The sequence below is a fragment of the Myotis lucifugus genome, unplaced genomic scaffold (genome assembly GCF_000147115.1).
Source record: "Myotis lucifugus unplaced genomic scaffold, Myoluc2.0 scaffold_16, whole genome shotgun sequence".
In the NCBI taxonomy this organism is placed as follows: Eukaryota; Metazoa; Chordata; class Mammalia; order Chiroptera; family Vespertilionidae; genus Myotis; species Myotis lucifugus.
This window is the reverse complement of record NW_005871064.1, coordinates 11,347,783-11,363,860: the sequence shown is the minus strand read 5'-3', so window position 1 is coordinate 11,363,860 and position 16,078 is coordinate 11,347,783. Positions and strand designations below refer to the sequence as shown.

General features: G+C 36.4%; 1 protein-coding gene across 1 annotated transcript in view; it reads right to left on the bottom strand.

The window, feature by feature from the left end:
* RALGAPB (Ral GTPase activating protein non-catalytic beta subunit) overlaps positions 1-16,078 on the bottom strand; it is an 83,098-nt gene that overhangs the window by 56,745 nt on the left and 10,275 nt on the right. Inside the window, exons 3-9 of the mRNA XM_006085168.3 lie at positions 14,890-15,092; positions 10,870-11,033; positions 9,507-9,693; positions 5,875-6,006; positions 3,437-3,615; positions 2,082-2,230; positions 1,738-1,954 (exon numbers count right to left, since the gene is read on the bottom strand). Coding sequence (XP_006085230.1) covers positions 1,738-1,954; positions 2,082-2,230; positions 3,437-3,615; positions 5,875-6,006; positions 9,507-9,693; positions 10,870-11,033; positions 14,890-15,092 — 1,231 coding nt within the window. The remainder of the gene's footprint in view (positions 1-1,737; positions 1,955-2,081; positions 2,231-3,436; positions 3,616-5,874; positions 6,007-9,506; positions 9,694-10,869; positions 11,034-14,889; positions 15,093-16,078) is intronic.

The following is a 16,078-nucleotide window of genomic DNA, read 5'->3' as shown; positions in this document are numbered from 1 at the left end:
CCCTAGGACCTCAAAAGTGGCACCCAACAGCACTCTAACGCACTCAATTATCTGGACACTTCCAGTCTCCTGGGTAATGGAACAGCCTTTCTCATCTCTGAACACAATCAGGGAAGAGAAGTTTCTATCCTTTCCCCACCAAGGAAAATGGTAAGAGTTAAAAGTAAGAATTTGTTGCCCACATATGATTTGAATTCTGACTTCTATCTTTTGGAACAAGAGGGTGAGCAAAGCTGTTACAAAATCCCTAGAGAGCAGGAAGATCTGTAAATTCCCTTTAAGCAAGCCCACCAAGGAGGCAGCAGCTTGAACCACTCTGGATTCAGGGATTTTAGTGTCAACAGCTTGATATCCAAAAGTTACACTGTAAAAATTGCATCTTAATAAAAGTAAAAATATGTCTGACTCATTCTAGAATATATAAATATAAACATAATTCAGAAAACTAAAAATATAAACACATGAATGTAAGAAAACATAAGCCAAAAATGGTTTTTAAGTTTTCATTTAGTCATCATAAGTACATTTACTTATCCATAAATAAACACCACTTTTAAACTTGTAAATAAAAGATAATATGAAAATGGTTGGATACAAAGTGTTTAAATTTGAACAAAATAAATAAAGGAATCCCTAAACTCAACCATGCAATCTCAAATTATATTCCTGAAAATGTCTTTATAGTCACAACTTTTCTAAATTATATAAAAGATCTGTAAGAATATCCAAAATAATTATACATATATAATGCTAACAGACACAGACCTTAGTTCTGAAATGATACAAATAGGCAAAAATGCATTTGTGAAAGAAAGCAGAGATCCTTGTGGACGCTAGTTTTATCTTTGGAACTAACATTCTCCCTAGAGAGGCATAAACTAATGCAATTAAGCCTCCTTTTTCATCAAGCTATTTCCAACACCAGTGGAAAAGTGCTTTCTTACCAAACAACCAATACACTCACTAATGCAGATAGCACAGTGCCTGGCACAGAGTAATTCAGCTCAATAAATGATAGCCATTATTATTATTCAGCTCTATAAGATATGTCATAAATAGTCCTCCCTCAGTACATTCTGCACTACCCTACATCTCATCCTGCACCCTATGCAATTACTTCCAAATATAATGGTAAGATGACAAAAATAAATCAGATTTTATTTAGATGGTGTTTCTATAATAAAACCTAAGTAAAGCTATCAGGGTTGAGTTACTGTCCACCAGTCTTTTTTAGTTTCAGAACAAATGGTATTTTTGAAAGTGTACACTAGAAATAAATTTCTCTATACTAAAACCTGAGAAGTTAGAGTCTTGTGAAGCAGAAGTTTTCTGATATTTATATGTACTAATGAGTGAATGGTTGTCAAAATCTAAGAAAACACTTCTGAATAAATTTCTGGTTAAAATATTTAATTCTTGATATCAATATTATTATCCTGGCTGACATGAAGGGAACTTCCAGGTCACCTACTACAAGAAATTTGATTTAACAACAAAAATGGCTAACATGAAGTGTGTCTAATAAAACCAGAAAAAGCCAAACCTCACAAAACAAACATAAAAAGGACAGGTAGCAAAACTTCCAAAATTGTTCAGCTGGAAGGGGTTAAAAACAAGACACTGCTTTGTCAGAGACAGAGAGCTTTTTAAGATACATATTAATCTTGCAGGTAGGAAAGATTAAAAAGAAAAGAAAGAAAAGGAAAAATGATAACGTATTTCTTGAGCAATATTTACCAGTCATGCTGCTGTCTCTGTTAATCCCATTATGAAGTTTACAGTGAACAAATGCTGCATCAAATAACCATGATCCAAAGAGATTCAAGATGCTGTTAACCTTTGGTCTCCGAGGGGCAGGCAGTGGCCGGGGTTCTGAACTTGTCTGATTTGGACTTGACAGAGGAGAAGTGGAGGATGTCTGGTGCTGAACTTTCGAGGCATGAGCAGTACTAACCTATTAGAAGGACACAAAAATATATGCACACTCATGAAAAGTTTGAAAAAATAACAGGACTTTTAAAAAAGGACAGCAGATCAAAAAGTCAACATTATACAGCATAATAATGGTGATGAAAACTTACTGTGCTTGTCTTCATGGTGGCCTTATTCACAGTAACAGCCCGATGCCTTCGATTATGTGGTGGGGTGGTACTGACAGCAGTGCTTTGAGGCATACTTAATCTATTCACGGGTGTTGGAGGAGCACTATCTGATCGGGGTCTAGAAATGCCTTTAAGAAAAGACAAATGGAGTTATTCTTCATAGTTCAAAATATGTGGTCAGAAAATCTTCCTCAAGCAACACCAGTGAATGTTTAGTACAGATTACAGCAGGGACTGCTAGTATCCTCCGAATACCCATTTGCCCTCTCTTCCTGAGTTATAGAACACAAATTTTAGCTCAGCCTGGCTCCACAGAATCAACAACTACATTTTCAAGCCTCCCTTACAGCTAGATGTGGCCATGTTCTGACCACAGAAAAGTGGGTGATGTTGGGAATCTCCTTAGAAGGGCCAATCAAGTGTAGGCTCTCCTTCCTTCGTAATTCCTGAAGAGGATAGTTGGAACTAACTCATTCAATCATCATGGCCCATGAGAGAGTGCAGAAGGAATAGAGAGCCAAGCCACAAGATGCACGTGCCTGACAACGGTAGAACTGCTATAGCAGCCCTGTACTGCCTAGCCCTGGGTTTAACACATGTGTAAGTAAACTATCTTGTTTCAAACACTGGTATTTTTAGTTGTTATATGACAGTCAAACTTAATTTGACCTAATACAGGGATGGGCAAATGTAGGTTTACAGTTGTGAGTACACAAAACACAGAATGTATTCTTATACTATTTATTAACTATTGTATTATTTATATTACAACTATAAACCTACTTTTGCCCACCCTGTATATTATGTATGCATTATAGTAACAAGTACACATAACAAATGCTTTAGAAAGTGATATATTAAAATATCATTGACTTTCAACAGGTAAAAACAATTCTGACTTTTCATAGTCCTAAAATGTGAAAAGCAGTTCAAAATAGTTCATAAAAGGTATAACTTGCCTCCTAATGATAAACATAAGAAGATACATAATACATTTGAATCTGTATTTTCTTGAATTACTAGTAAGAATGAACAGTTTTCTTTTGCAAATCTTTTAATCATATTCTTTGTCTATTTATTTACCAGGTCTTATTCTTTTTCTTAGCACTGTCTGGTCTATTCATATAAAGACAACAAAAACCCTCTATATTTGTTCCAAATAAATTTTCCTAGTTTGTTATTTATAATCAAATCCATTCATCCTTTTCTTGGGCTTTCATAATAGTACCTAAAACTAGACTCTAAAATAAATAAATAAGTAAATAAATAAAACTAGACTCTAGAGTTATCTACATGTAGCTCTTCAAACATCTAGCAACATACACAAAATTCACCTAGGAATGCATCCACCAGACAGCTGATCCCACGCATGGCACGAAAAAATATTTGAGGCAGATGTTTAAGGCAGGGATACTGATTCAATTCTTGTGGCATTCCGCTCACATTCAGGAACTGTTCCTGAAATTTGGGAGTAGAGCTTATAATGGCTGGGTTACTCAAATCCACAGGATTACTATCAAAAGAGAGAGAAAAATTAATTAAACATTTAAAAGATTCTTTAACAATAAACTGCATGCAATCTGTTTTAAGAACAGGGCTGTTTGTCCCTATTTAATTCAGAGAGGAGGCTTATCTGTATTTAACCAGTTAACTGCCATGCGTCCAAAACAGAAACCATCCCCATTTCTTCCATATGTGCTGGAATATTTACGAATTTAAGTTACCATAATTTTCTTTACAAACCCAGAGATGTCACCAACAAGTCTGATTTTAAAATTGGGCGACCAGAGTTGATATGGGAGGTTTGCGGCTATAGACACGCATGGTGTGTGGGGAAGGTCCGCTGCTTGCGTCTACAGACGCTTATGGCGTACAAAGGGTTAATAGGCTAGGGACTCAAACATCAGCACTTCTTTACAGAAGACCTGCAGTATGTTTACATGAACTTGCTCTGCCTATTCAAAGAATGAGAATCCAATGAGACTAGAAATTTTTAAGAGTATACATGGATATTTTTCTAATATGTTTGGAATTAAGCAATGGAATAAAAATTGTAAATAAATCAATAACTCCAAGAAAAAAATTTTGCTTTAATACTAACATATTCAGTTATTTTAAAATTTGGATTGTTTGTATTCATGTGTATGTACTAAAGCCATATATTTCAAAACAACATATATTTTATGTGTAAATAATTTTAAATATTTCCACTAAAAAATAGATTTAGATTTCTACTCAAAATGGGCTACGTAGCTATCCATTAAATGGCCTCGCCAACTCAAAGTGATATTGTTTAAACCTACAGGCAGTACCTGGAAAGAATTTCCACTAACTATGAGGTCAAAAGAACTAGGCTGAGAAATACAAAACAATGGTTTATAACTGCTCTGCCCTTTGAAACCTTTTTCTACCCACTCAGACTCTTCTTAATTGCAAGTGGGAACAAGGGGCCATATATATGGGCTTCTAGTGTTAGTAGATTGTATCCATAGAACTACAATTCATCATGTGGGATAGAGGGGATAAGTCTAGTAGCAGTACCAGAAAGCTTATACCAGCTTCTCCACATGTAAATCTGAAATGATTTTACTGGTACACAAATTATTAGAGCACAGAGTAAAAAAAATTTGAAATGAGAATGGGTAACTGCATTCCTACAGCTCCCAATGCTCTGTATATCTGACACAAGTAGAGAGCCTGTTAAAAATCCAAATTCGACCTAGATTTACTGAAACAGAACCTCCACATTGAAATAAATTAATATAAATTAATATATCACATCAACAGGTAAAAAAGAAAAAACTTTTAATCGTTTAAAATAAATCCCAAAATATGATTTGAATAAAATTCAGTACTCTTCCTGATTTCACTTACACTTTTAAATTTTAAATTTTTTGAATGCTTAGGAAACCAGGAACTTAAAAAACAAACAAAAACTAATATCAACTAACATTCCACTCAAAATTTCATGTAGTAGAGACATTCCAATGAAAATCAGAACACAGAAAACACTTTTCTAATCTTAAATAAACACAAAATTACAGAAAAATAGATTAAGAATATAAACTGAAAGATGAAAAACAAATTGGGAAAAAAATAGACAGAAAATGGTTAACATTCTTAATTTATAAAAAGGTCATACAGAATAAATTAGAATCACTAGTACACAAATAGAAAAATAAGGCTAGTCAAACCAGAAAGAAAAGATATGCAAGGAAAATGTTTAAGAATCAAGACAGTACACAACAGAACAAAAGTTCCATAGAGCACAAAGATAGGGCTAGTAGAGAGAAAGGTAGGAAGCAATGAAGCTGAATTGAATAGAATTACCAGAAAGAAATAGCAGAAAGTAGCAATTTATTCCTCTGAAATTTTATAGTATCCCTCAGCAAAATTTTAAACAAGGTTACTAGAGGAAAGGCTCTGAGAACCATACTGACCGTCAGTGCAGGTCACAGAGAGGAGCAAGGTAGGCTCCAGGCCCCACAAAATGTGACAAATTCCTAGAAAAATATCATCTAGGCTGTAGCAACAGGCAAGAGAACAAAATGCTGCAAATACCACAGGAAACATGCTCCTAGAGAGTACAGACCAAGAGCAGCTGAGCATACCCTGACCCTATGGAACAGGAAGAGCAGAAGGCACATGATGTAGATGGGTGTGCTGTCCACTTTGGGTCCACCTGACACTCTGAAATCCATTAAGAAAGTTATAGCATGGTTTCTGCCCTAGACACTTACTGGGTAAAGAGCACATGAAAACTAAACAGTACCTTAACATATGTAAAAAGCGAAACCATGTCTGTGCAACACACTCGTTATCCATTTCAGGAGGGATCAGACTGGCATCTTCATCAGGAACTTTAAATGGAGGAAATGAAGGACCATATGTAAAGCGTAGCAATCTAGAAAAAAAAGAAAAGCACACCACTAAGTTCATTTCTTAACTAGAATGAATAATACGTTCAAGCATTAAAATACAAGAGAAAATAGATGAAACATGTATTTATACCTCACTGAAGTGAGTAAGATAAATAAAACCCTCGTTTATAAAACAAATTAGAAGCAAATTTCTAGTTTTGTTTTTTAAATCTTCACCTGAGGATATTTTTTTCCATTGATTTTTAGAGAGAGTGGAAGAAGTGAGGAGGCGGGGGGGAGAGAGACAGAGAAACATCAATGTGAGAGAGATACATCAATTGGCTGCCTCCCGCACATCAGGGGCCAGGGATCAAACCTGCAACAGAGGTACCTGCCCTTGACCGGGAATTGAACCCGCAACCTTTCAGTGTGCAGGCTGACGCTCTAACCACTGAGTCAAACCAGCCAAATTTCTAGTTTATAAAAGGATTTTAAAACATTTATTCACTTGTTTATAATAAATTATTACTTATAATAGCTATATTTATATTTTACTATATTTTATAAATTATAACTTATATAACTACATATCATTTAAATTTATAACATTATAAGTTGTATGAACTAAATATTACACATAAATTTTATATTTTATCATATAAATGACAGCTTTATATTATATACTAGAGGCCTGGTGCACAAATTCGTGCATGGGTGGGGTCCGCCCAGCCCACCCCAATTGGGGCCGACTGGGGCCAGCTGGCTGGGGGGAGGGGCCACAGGAGGTTGGCCAGCCAGCCCCGCCCCTATTGGGTGGGTTGGCCAGCCGTAGTGCGTGTCATAGCGACCAGTCGCTCCGGTCGTTCAGCTTATATATAGAGAGATATAGATATAGATATAGATATAGATATAGATATAGATAGATATTTACAATTACATAACGCTATAGCATTTAACAAAAATTTAAAGTTATATATTACTAACTTATACAATTATAAATTATTTTCAACTTTTTGTTTATAAATAATTGCAAATGACATAAATAATAATCCTATATAATAAAAGCCTAATATGCTAAGTGTCCGGTTGGCTGTTCAACCAATCAAAGCGTAATATGCTAATGATATGTTAAGGCCACTCAACCGCTCGCTATGACGTGCATTGACCACCAGGGGCCAGACAGTCGACTGGTTGACCAGTCGCTATGACATGCACTGACCACCAGGGGGCAGACACTCCGACTGGTAGGTTAGCTTGCTGCTGGGGTTCGGCCGATCGGGACTGAGCGAGACAGGTCAGACAGGCCCTGGGGCCCTACCGCGATCCCTCCCCAGCTGGACAACCTCCTGCATCCCTCCCTGGCCCCAAGCGTGCACTAGTGGGGTCCCTCGGCCTGGCCTGTACCCTCTCACAATCCAGGACCCCTCGGGGATGTTGGAGAGCCGGTTTCAGCTCAATCCCGCAGGCCAGGCCAAGGGACCCCACTAGTATACGAATTCGTGCACCGGGCCTCTAGTTTAATGATAATCACAAAATGGAATTATCTATAATAATAAAAGCATAATATGCTAATTAGACCGGACAGCTGAACGACCTTCCAGACGACCTTCCAGACAACCTTCCAGATGAAGCCGGGGCTGCAAGGGCTGAGGCAAGCTGTGGCTGCGAGGGCCGAGCCCTTTGCATGAATTTCGTGCACTGGGCCTCCAGTATTTATATAATTATCTAGTTATATAAGTAATAAGTTATTTATATTATTTTTAAGATTTATCTCACTGCAAATTCCTTCAACACAACTAAGCCATAATTTGTTCATAATAATAACTGCTAAATAGCTTTACACAAAGTTGAGAATTCATAGTGTACCTTAAAAGTAATTTAACAATTCAATTACTTAATTTAACAGTAATATTCCAAATGTACTAAAAACTGTTCAAAGCTCTTTATTACACATCTGGAGATTAGATCTTAATAAAATAACCAGAATATACACATAGACAATGGATAAAACATTCATATCAATAACATTTTTAAAGTAAAACACTGGTAACAACATCAATATAAAAAAAACATAGGGAAATTATTATTTTTTAAGATTTTTTTATTGATTTTGAGAGAGAAGGGAGAGGGAGAGAAACATCCATCAGCTGCCTCCTGCGTGCCCCCCAGATATGTGCCCTGACCAGGAATCAAACTGGCAACCTTTCAGTGCATGGGACAATGTCCAACCAACTATGCCACACTGGCCAGAGCAAAAATAGGAAAATCATTAAATGAATTCTAATTCCATGAAAAACTAAAAAGCCATTAAAAATATGATCTCAAGATCTAGTTATGAAAAAAAAGGCATATATGATAAAAATCAGACATTAAATGAAAAAAAGCAGATAGTACAGTGAATAAATCTCAAACTGATTTTTTTAAAAGAGAAATGGGAAAAAATTCATTCAACTGTTAACACTGGTTGTCTGTAAGTGATGAATATTTCCCCATACACCTTCCAAATTTTTTAATTATAAGTATGTATTACTTTTACAATCAAGATAAAAGTATTATTTAAAAATAGGTGTATAATATTGACATTCAGCAAGATTACCAGAATCAACAGAATATTCCAAATGTTCATTGTTTAGTTTAAATAGTGATAAAGATATAAATATTTTATTAATTCAGAAAAAGAGCAATCTACCTTCTAATACAGAGTACCACCCACAAATTATTTATGCCCCCCCTAATCAAACCTGAATCATACCAAATCTCTAGATCTAATTCCCAGTTGACAGGAAATACAGGTAATAAAGGAACATGTTAATTAACACAAGTAGAACATAATCAGGAAAATCCAGAATGTGAAATACTATAAAACAAGCAACCCAATTTCTTCAACCAAAAAAAAAGTACAAAGAAATAAAAATGAGAAAGAGAAACCTATAATTTAAAATAGGCTTAAGAAATATGTCAACTAAATACAGTATCTAAATCTTTTTTTGTTTTTGGATTCAATAGAACCAACTATAAAAAAAGAAAAGGATATTGAGACATTCAGGGACATTTGAACATCCAATGGTTAATATTAAATAATTGTTAAGATTTTTTTGGTACAATAATGGTATTGTGACTATGTTTAAAAAAGAATCTTCATTTGCCCTGGCTTGTGTGTTTAGTGGTTAGAGGGTTGACCCATGCACCAAAGGGTCAAGGGTTGGATTCCTGGTCAAGGGCACATCTGGGGTTGCAGGTTCAATCTAAGTGCGGGAGGCAACCAATCAATATGTCTCTCTCACATCGATGTTTCTCCCTCTCTCTTTCTCCCCCCTCCCTCCCTCCTTTCCACTCTCTCTAAACATCAATGGAAAAAATATCCTCGAGTGAGGATTAAAAATAATAATAAAATAAAAACACAATAAAATTGGCCTGATTCTGTATCAAAGTACCACAATAATAGACACAAGGTATAGGCTTTTTACAATGTATTCCATGAATCCAAAAAAGACAGAACTAGGTAAGACGGATTAAGGAAGGTAAGTCAATGACAATAACCTACCTTGAAGTGAGTGCACAAATGACCTTGCTCCACTGCTCCACCACGGCCGGGTGGTGCCTCCAGTTAGCCACCATCTCCTTAGCTGTTTTCCAATATGGAGGTGTTGGGAAGCACCGAGTACAAGCTAGTAACCAAACCTCAAAGAGAACACCAATCAACTTCTCTGCCAGATTCTCAGCAATTCCACCTTACCAACAAAAAGAAAACATATCTTTGATATACTTATTTTTAAAGCAGAATCTTCAATTCACTGATATAAAAGGGCTGGTCAAAAAATTAAAATAACTGCAACGGTAAGTTTTTACTTTCAAACAATTTAATAGTAAGAACAAGAAATGGTACTTGGGAGTGCCTATGAAGGAAATCATAGCTATATTAAACACTTGGAGTGCGGGTGAATTTCCCGCCAAAATATAAGATGGCTCTGTCTTTTGGTTTTGTTCCATCCACCAAAAGGGTGGATTACAAACAAATATTTGGTAATACGCAGTTACAATCGGCCCGAGTTTACACGTTTCCCGCACTCCACCGCAAATCTATATGAACCGAGTTAAAGACGGCTCCCGCGGAGTACGCGCAATTCACGCGAGCCGACTTAACTCGTTTCCCGCACTCCAAGTGTTAACCAGTTATCACTTTGAAAGTTTTCAAGTCACCCTGCTCAGTTTTTATCCAAGATCTTAATCTTCTAGCAAGTGGGACAGGAGCACATTGGGGAGAGAGGAAAGAATGAGTGCCTAAGATGAGCAACCTCCCATAATCCTCACATTAATTCTACAGAATAAGTATTTATAAAATCTACTAGAGGCCCTGTGCACAACATTTGTGCACTGGGGGTGGGGGGAGGGTTCCCTCAGCCCACCTGTGCCCTCTCGCAGTCCGGGACCCCTTGGGGGATGTCCGCTTAGGGGTCCTTAGTGCTGCCACAGAGGCGGGAGAGGCTCCCACCACCGCCACTGCGCTCACCAGCTGTGAGCCCGGCTTCTGGCTGAGCAGCGTTCCGCTGTGGGAGTGCACTGACCACCGGAGGGCAGCTCCTGCATTGAGCATCTGCCGCCTGGTGGTCAGTGCGCATCATAGAGACCGGTCGTTCCGCTGTAACAGTCACTGGGCTTTTATATATATAGATATAGATAAGCTACTGTTCCTATCATTATAAAAAATATATTAATTCACCCTACCATCACTGAAGATAAAATAACTTCATATCATGCCTTTCAGGGTTTCTATTCTAAGAATTGTTAACCTTGGTTTGTCAACTGTCACGCCAAATTTTAAATCCCCACTGAGTCTACTACTCATGATTTTAAAAGTAAACTATTTGAAGCTCAGAAATAAATTAGAAAAAATAAGATAAACAAACCTTGAACAGTTGGAGGGGCTAGAAGTATGTCATTAATCTGCAGAAGAAACAACAATAAGACTTCCCAGGTTTCTCGGGCCATGATGGATGATTCGCGGGCCAGTTTCTGAATGGCTCTCAGGACCTGTAAGCATAGTCGGATCTGACTGGAGCCCTGTTCCTGTCTGAAGAAGATGGACAGATATCACTGACAATCCTTGAGAAGAGAAAGCAACAGTTTAAGGACAGGCAACTTATGGACACAGCAATGGTCCAATAATAGAGAATCAGCAGACCTAAGGACTAGGCACAACCTCTTCAGTTCAAAGTTACTTCTTAAAAACAACAACAACAACAAAGTTACTTCTTCCCCACCACTCCTATGAGGACTTGAAAGCTCCTGGGGTGAGAGGGAATACTAGAAATGTAAGCTTCACCTCTGGATTTTCTATGTCTACAATATACCTGGCACGTGTCAAAAGGTATGTGATAGGTTTCTGTTGAATGAGTGAGCGAATACCCACAACCACTCCTGCTGCACACATTGAAGCAGAAAGACCTTTGTATTCTTTTTTAAAATTTTAAATGCACATTCATGAGAATTCTGCATGGGATTTCATAGTGCTCACAGTCCCTATGAAGTTAATGTCTGTTAGCAAAGAACCTATGGACCCAATGGAATATCATTAACAGGTCCCTAAAACCCATGAGGTATGCAGGTAATTGCCTCAGAGATGAGGACCTGCTACTGCTATTCTAATAAAAAAAGGCACCTTAACCCAAAATGGGGGCTCCAAAGTTTCTCATATATCCTAGAAGAACAGTTTTATAACTCTTTAGTGCACAGGATCATTTTTTTCCACGGGAATAAAATAGGTCAAACTATTAGGGCTGGGGTTGAAGAGGAAAGGAGATATAGGCACAAGTCCAAACCCTTATCCCCACTCTCCAAAGTAGTCCATGTTAGAATTTTGAGAATAGTAGGAAACCCACTGCATAAGCAAATGGTGAATTGGCTTCCAGACTTCCTATATGAAACTCAAAACAAGTAACTAATATTATTGAAATAAATCTTAAAGCCAAATTTTTATATATTATGACGTCATAAAGAACTAATAAAATATGTCTGAATCAGAGTAGGAAATCTCAGACCCTCCTCAAGAAATCCAGAAACTCAAGTGAGTACCCCTAGAACTCTTACCCCAACCTTAGAATAGACATTCTCAGATTCTAAGCCATGACCAAGAAAAAACTTACCCTCAAGTTGCAAACAAATGACACCACTAAGTTTTCCCAAAAGAAGTCAAACCTAAAGCAAATGATGAGACATTCACCTAGGAAAAGTCAAGAGCCCTCAAGTATTGTCAATTCAGTAGTGTCTAAGTTTCTAAAGCTTAGAGAAATGAGGTAATCTTTACTAAAAAATAAATAGAAAAGTCTAAACACCAGAGACTTTTCCCAATATTTTCAAAAGTAACTTGTGCTCTTCAGAAAAACTGTTGAAGAACAGGGGCTAGTGAACTGTGGCCCATGAATCAAATCTAGCCCTGCCATTAGTTTTTGCAAATAAAGTTTTATTAGAACACAGCCATGCTCATTCATTTATAGATTGTCTGTGGCTGCTTTCTCTACAACAAGCAGGTACTATATGACCCACAAAGCCTAAAATATTTACTACCTGGCACTTTATGGAAAACATTGCCAACTACACTGCTTTATAAGAATATTATGTTTTTTAAAGTCCAGTATATTTGAGCAATAGATCAAAACCCTAATCATTTTTTAAAAATGGTTTACTTTTTTCTCAATTATGACAAAAAAAGGAAGAGAAAGGCAAAAGAGACAGATTACATCTACTCTGACTTAATCTCTTACAAAGAAGGCAGTTTCCTTTTTATAGTGTCACTTTTTATAAAAACCACTAAATAAGTAAATTTGATAACAATTTTCTGAACTATCTGAATCAAAAAAAATTTTAATTTCCAATAATGGGAGATGAGATCATAACTCACAATATTTAGCACTGGAATTATTCAGCTCTCTAAGATATTCTTGACCAGGAGAACTCTAAAACTCAGTTTAATACCCTCTCAGAAGTATGCACACACACACTTTTGAGAAAACAAGCTAATTACAAATTGTAACATGAATCATTTGTAAGGTGTCATGATTCTCAAAAGAAAAAGAAAAAGCCTAATGAACTCAAATGACATTGACTTTTTCATCAATACAGATTGAACACTAAGAGTGGTAAGGGTACAGAGAGGAAGACACAATGATTTACAACTCATCAAATTGTCCCATGTATAATCAAAAAGGCCAGCAAATTGGTCTCCTAAATGGGATAACAAGAAAGCATTAAAACTATTTGAGAACCTGTTTTGCCACAAACAATATGCAAATTACTGCCAACCATTTCCTGTTATTATTTCCATTTGAAATCAATAAACACAAGCAACCAGCATTTAATTCACACTAAAGGTAACATCAGTATTGCACCAGACACTGTAGAAGCCTAAAATATGTACAGCTCAGTAGCTGCTCTTAAGTTGGTTAGATGGGGAAATGAGACATACACACTTTAAAACCTCAGGAAGATATAAGAGTAACACAGGAAGTACCATACAGGTTCACAGAAGGTTTGGTCACTATGGGCCTCGACTGTAAGGTAAGGCTTCTCTTTATAAGATAAACCAACAAAAATGCAATAAGGACAGCTAGGAGAGGGAAAGGAGGAGTAGAATGATGAAAGAGTAGGTGATAATAGGGAAGATCTTTAAGGAATGTTTAATTTATGAGTCTGACCAAAGAGCTCATGCATATGTAGTAGCAGCTAATCTGGCTAGGGGCCAGATTACAACAGGCATATCACACGAGGTAAGGAGTTTACTCTTAATCCTAGACACCAGAGTTCTTAATGGATATTTTTTCTTTTTAATTCCAATTCCCCAAAGTAACCTTTCTTCTAAATTTAAAAAGTTAAAATTTACAGAGCTTTGGATGGTTCAAAGTCACTCACCATTTAACACTTGGAGTGCGGGTGAATTTCCCGCCAAAATATAAGATGGCTCTGTCTTTTGGTTTTGTTCCATCCACCAAAAGGGTGGATTACAAACAAATATTTGGTAATACGCAGTTACAATCGGCCCGAGTTTACACGTTTCCCGCACTCCACCGCAAATCTATATGAACCGAGTTTTAAGACGGCTCCCGCGGAGTACGCGCAATTCACGCGAGCCGACTTAACTCGTTTCCCGCACTCCAAGTGTGGGAAATGAGACATACACACTTTAAAACCTCAGGAAGATGTTTCCCGCAGACCAAAAGCTCTAACTTTTCCAAAAGGATCTATTCCCCCTTGCCTCTTTCAAAGACAAAAAATAGCTAAAAATCTATTTTTCTTACAGAAAATCCCCACAAATGTGTAGAGAACTAATGCTTCTTCATTAATTTATATATTTCCCAAATTCTTTACAATGACATAATTTTTTAAAAGCTGGAATAAAAAATTTAAGAACAAGTAAGGCACATATCCTACATTACAATATTAAGGACTTTGCCTCAGACATGGGGAGAAATCAATAACAAACTGTCAAGATATTCTTTTGGACTACCTACTATAAATTTGCCCATAATAATGTCAAGTCTGCTTACTTCACTGTTTTCATTCTCTCTTAGGAAAGATTCATTTTAAGGTAGACTAGAAGGCTTAGTTGCTTTTCGTTTAAGTGGAAACAAAAATTATGATAGGCTAAAAGAATGTCTTTTTGAGTGGAAGGGAAAGGGTTCGCAGTATTTTAATATCTAATAGCTATCAGATTTAGAAGAAAAGCCAAAAGCCTTTAAAATGGGCACACACTTAAACATATAAGCCCATCTCTCCTAACATTCATATTAATATACTCTTTAACTAAACAAGTAATGAAAGTTAACTGTTCAAAGGACTAACAATGAAATCAGTTCCTATAATACAAAAAAAGTAAAACTTATGAATATTTTACTATGATCTTGATAAAAGGCCAATAGACAGGTATAGCTTACCTTGGTACAAAAAGATTTTGCAGGTGTTTTAGTATACTTTGAACATATAGATTTGGTTCTTTAATAACTGGCAATGGAATAGAATCTTTCGGCAACACTAAAGCCATAATCCAGTCTGTATATACATCAACACAATATTTTACAGTTTCTCCATCCAATGGAAGGGTCAGTCCATAGCAAATTACTTCCATGGTCCATTTTACCTAAAAAAAAGGAAAATACACATATAGAATTATCACACATCCCAATCTATATCTCAATAGACTGATTTAAAATGCTAACCTCTTTTATTGCCAAAAAAACCTCTCAATTGACAATATATTCATCTCAACACATATGTCAAACTTATTCTAAAGAATGTACCTTCCATGTATAAGGCATACTTAGACATTTCCCATGCAAAAGATTTAAGAAGAAAATAAATTACTTATTTCTAAATATTAAGCCTATATTGGCATTTACCCTTTAGACATTATTATTGTTTGCTCTGAAAATAAAAAGTTAAGTACAGGCAGGACATCTTGATTTTCCACAGAGATTGGAGTCAAAGAAATAGAAAACTTTTGATACTTTTCTCCACTTAATTACATGAGAGTACATGTACCATTTAGGAAATCATGTACACAAATTCAATCACATTCCATTTCCAGATTATGAAACATTAACAACAGGAAGGAAAATGAACTGCTCAACTCATATCTTGTGACTATTTTCTCTGCTAAAGAAAATAATATTTAAAATGGAAAGGTAAGAACAAACACAAGTGAGAAGGTACTGAAGCTGGGTAAGATATTAACAAGGCACTTAGCTGCACTAAATGAGTTACAGCCTTCCGACCCATCTGAATCACATCCTAGAGGCTGAAAGAACTTACCAGAGAGACTGCTGAACCATTGCTTACAGTCATGAAGAATGAATAAGGTATGATGAGAAAGAGAAAACAGCCCAGTTTGCAAAAGAGGATGAAACTACATTCCAGGTACTGTAGAATGGAAAGTTTAAGTGAATTCCAGACAAAACTGGGACAAATTACTAAGCAGATGATCAGTGAGCACTTACAAAAGGGAAGAATGATCACTGGGAACCAGCCTGCTCAAAAAGAACAAGTCATGCCAGATAAGCTTCATTCCTTTATAAACAGGGTTACTATGAAGGCAATTGACAATTGTATAATCCTGGCAGTTTATGA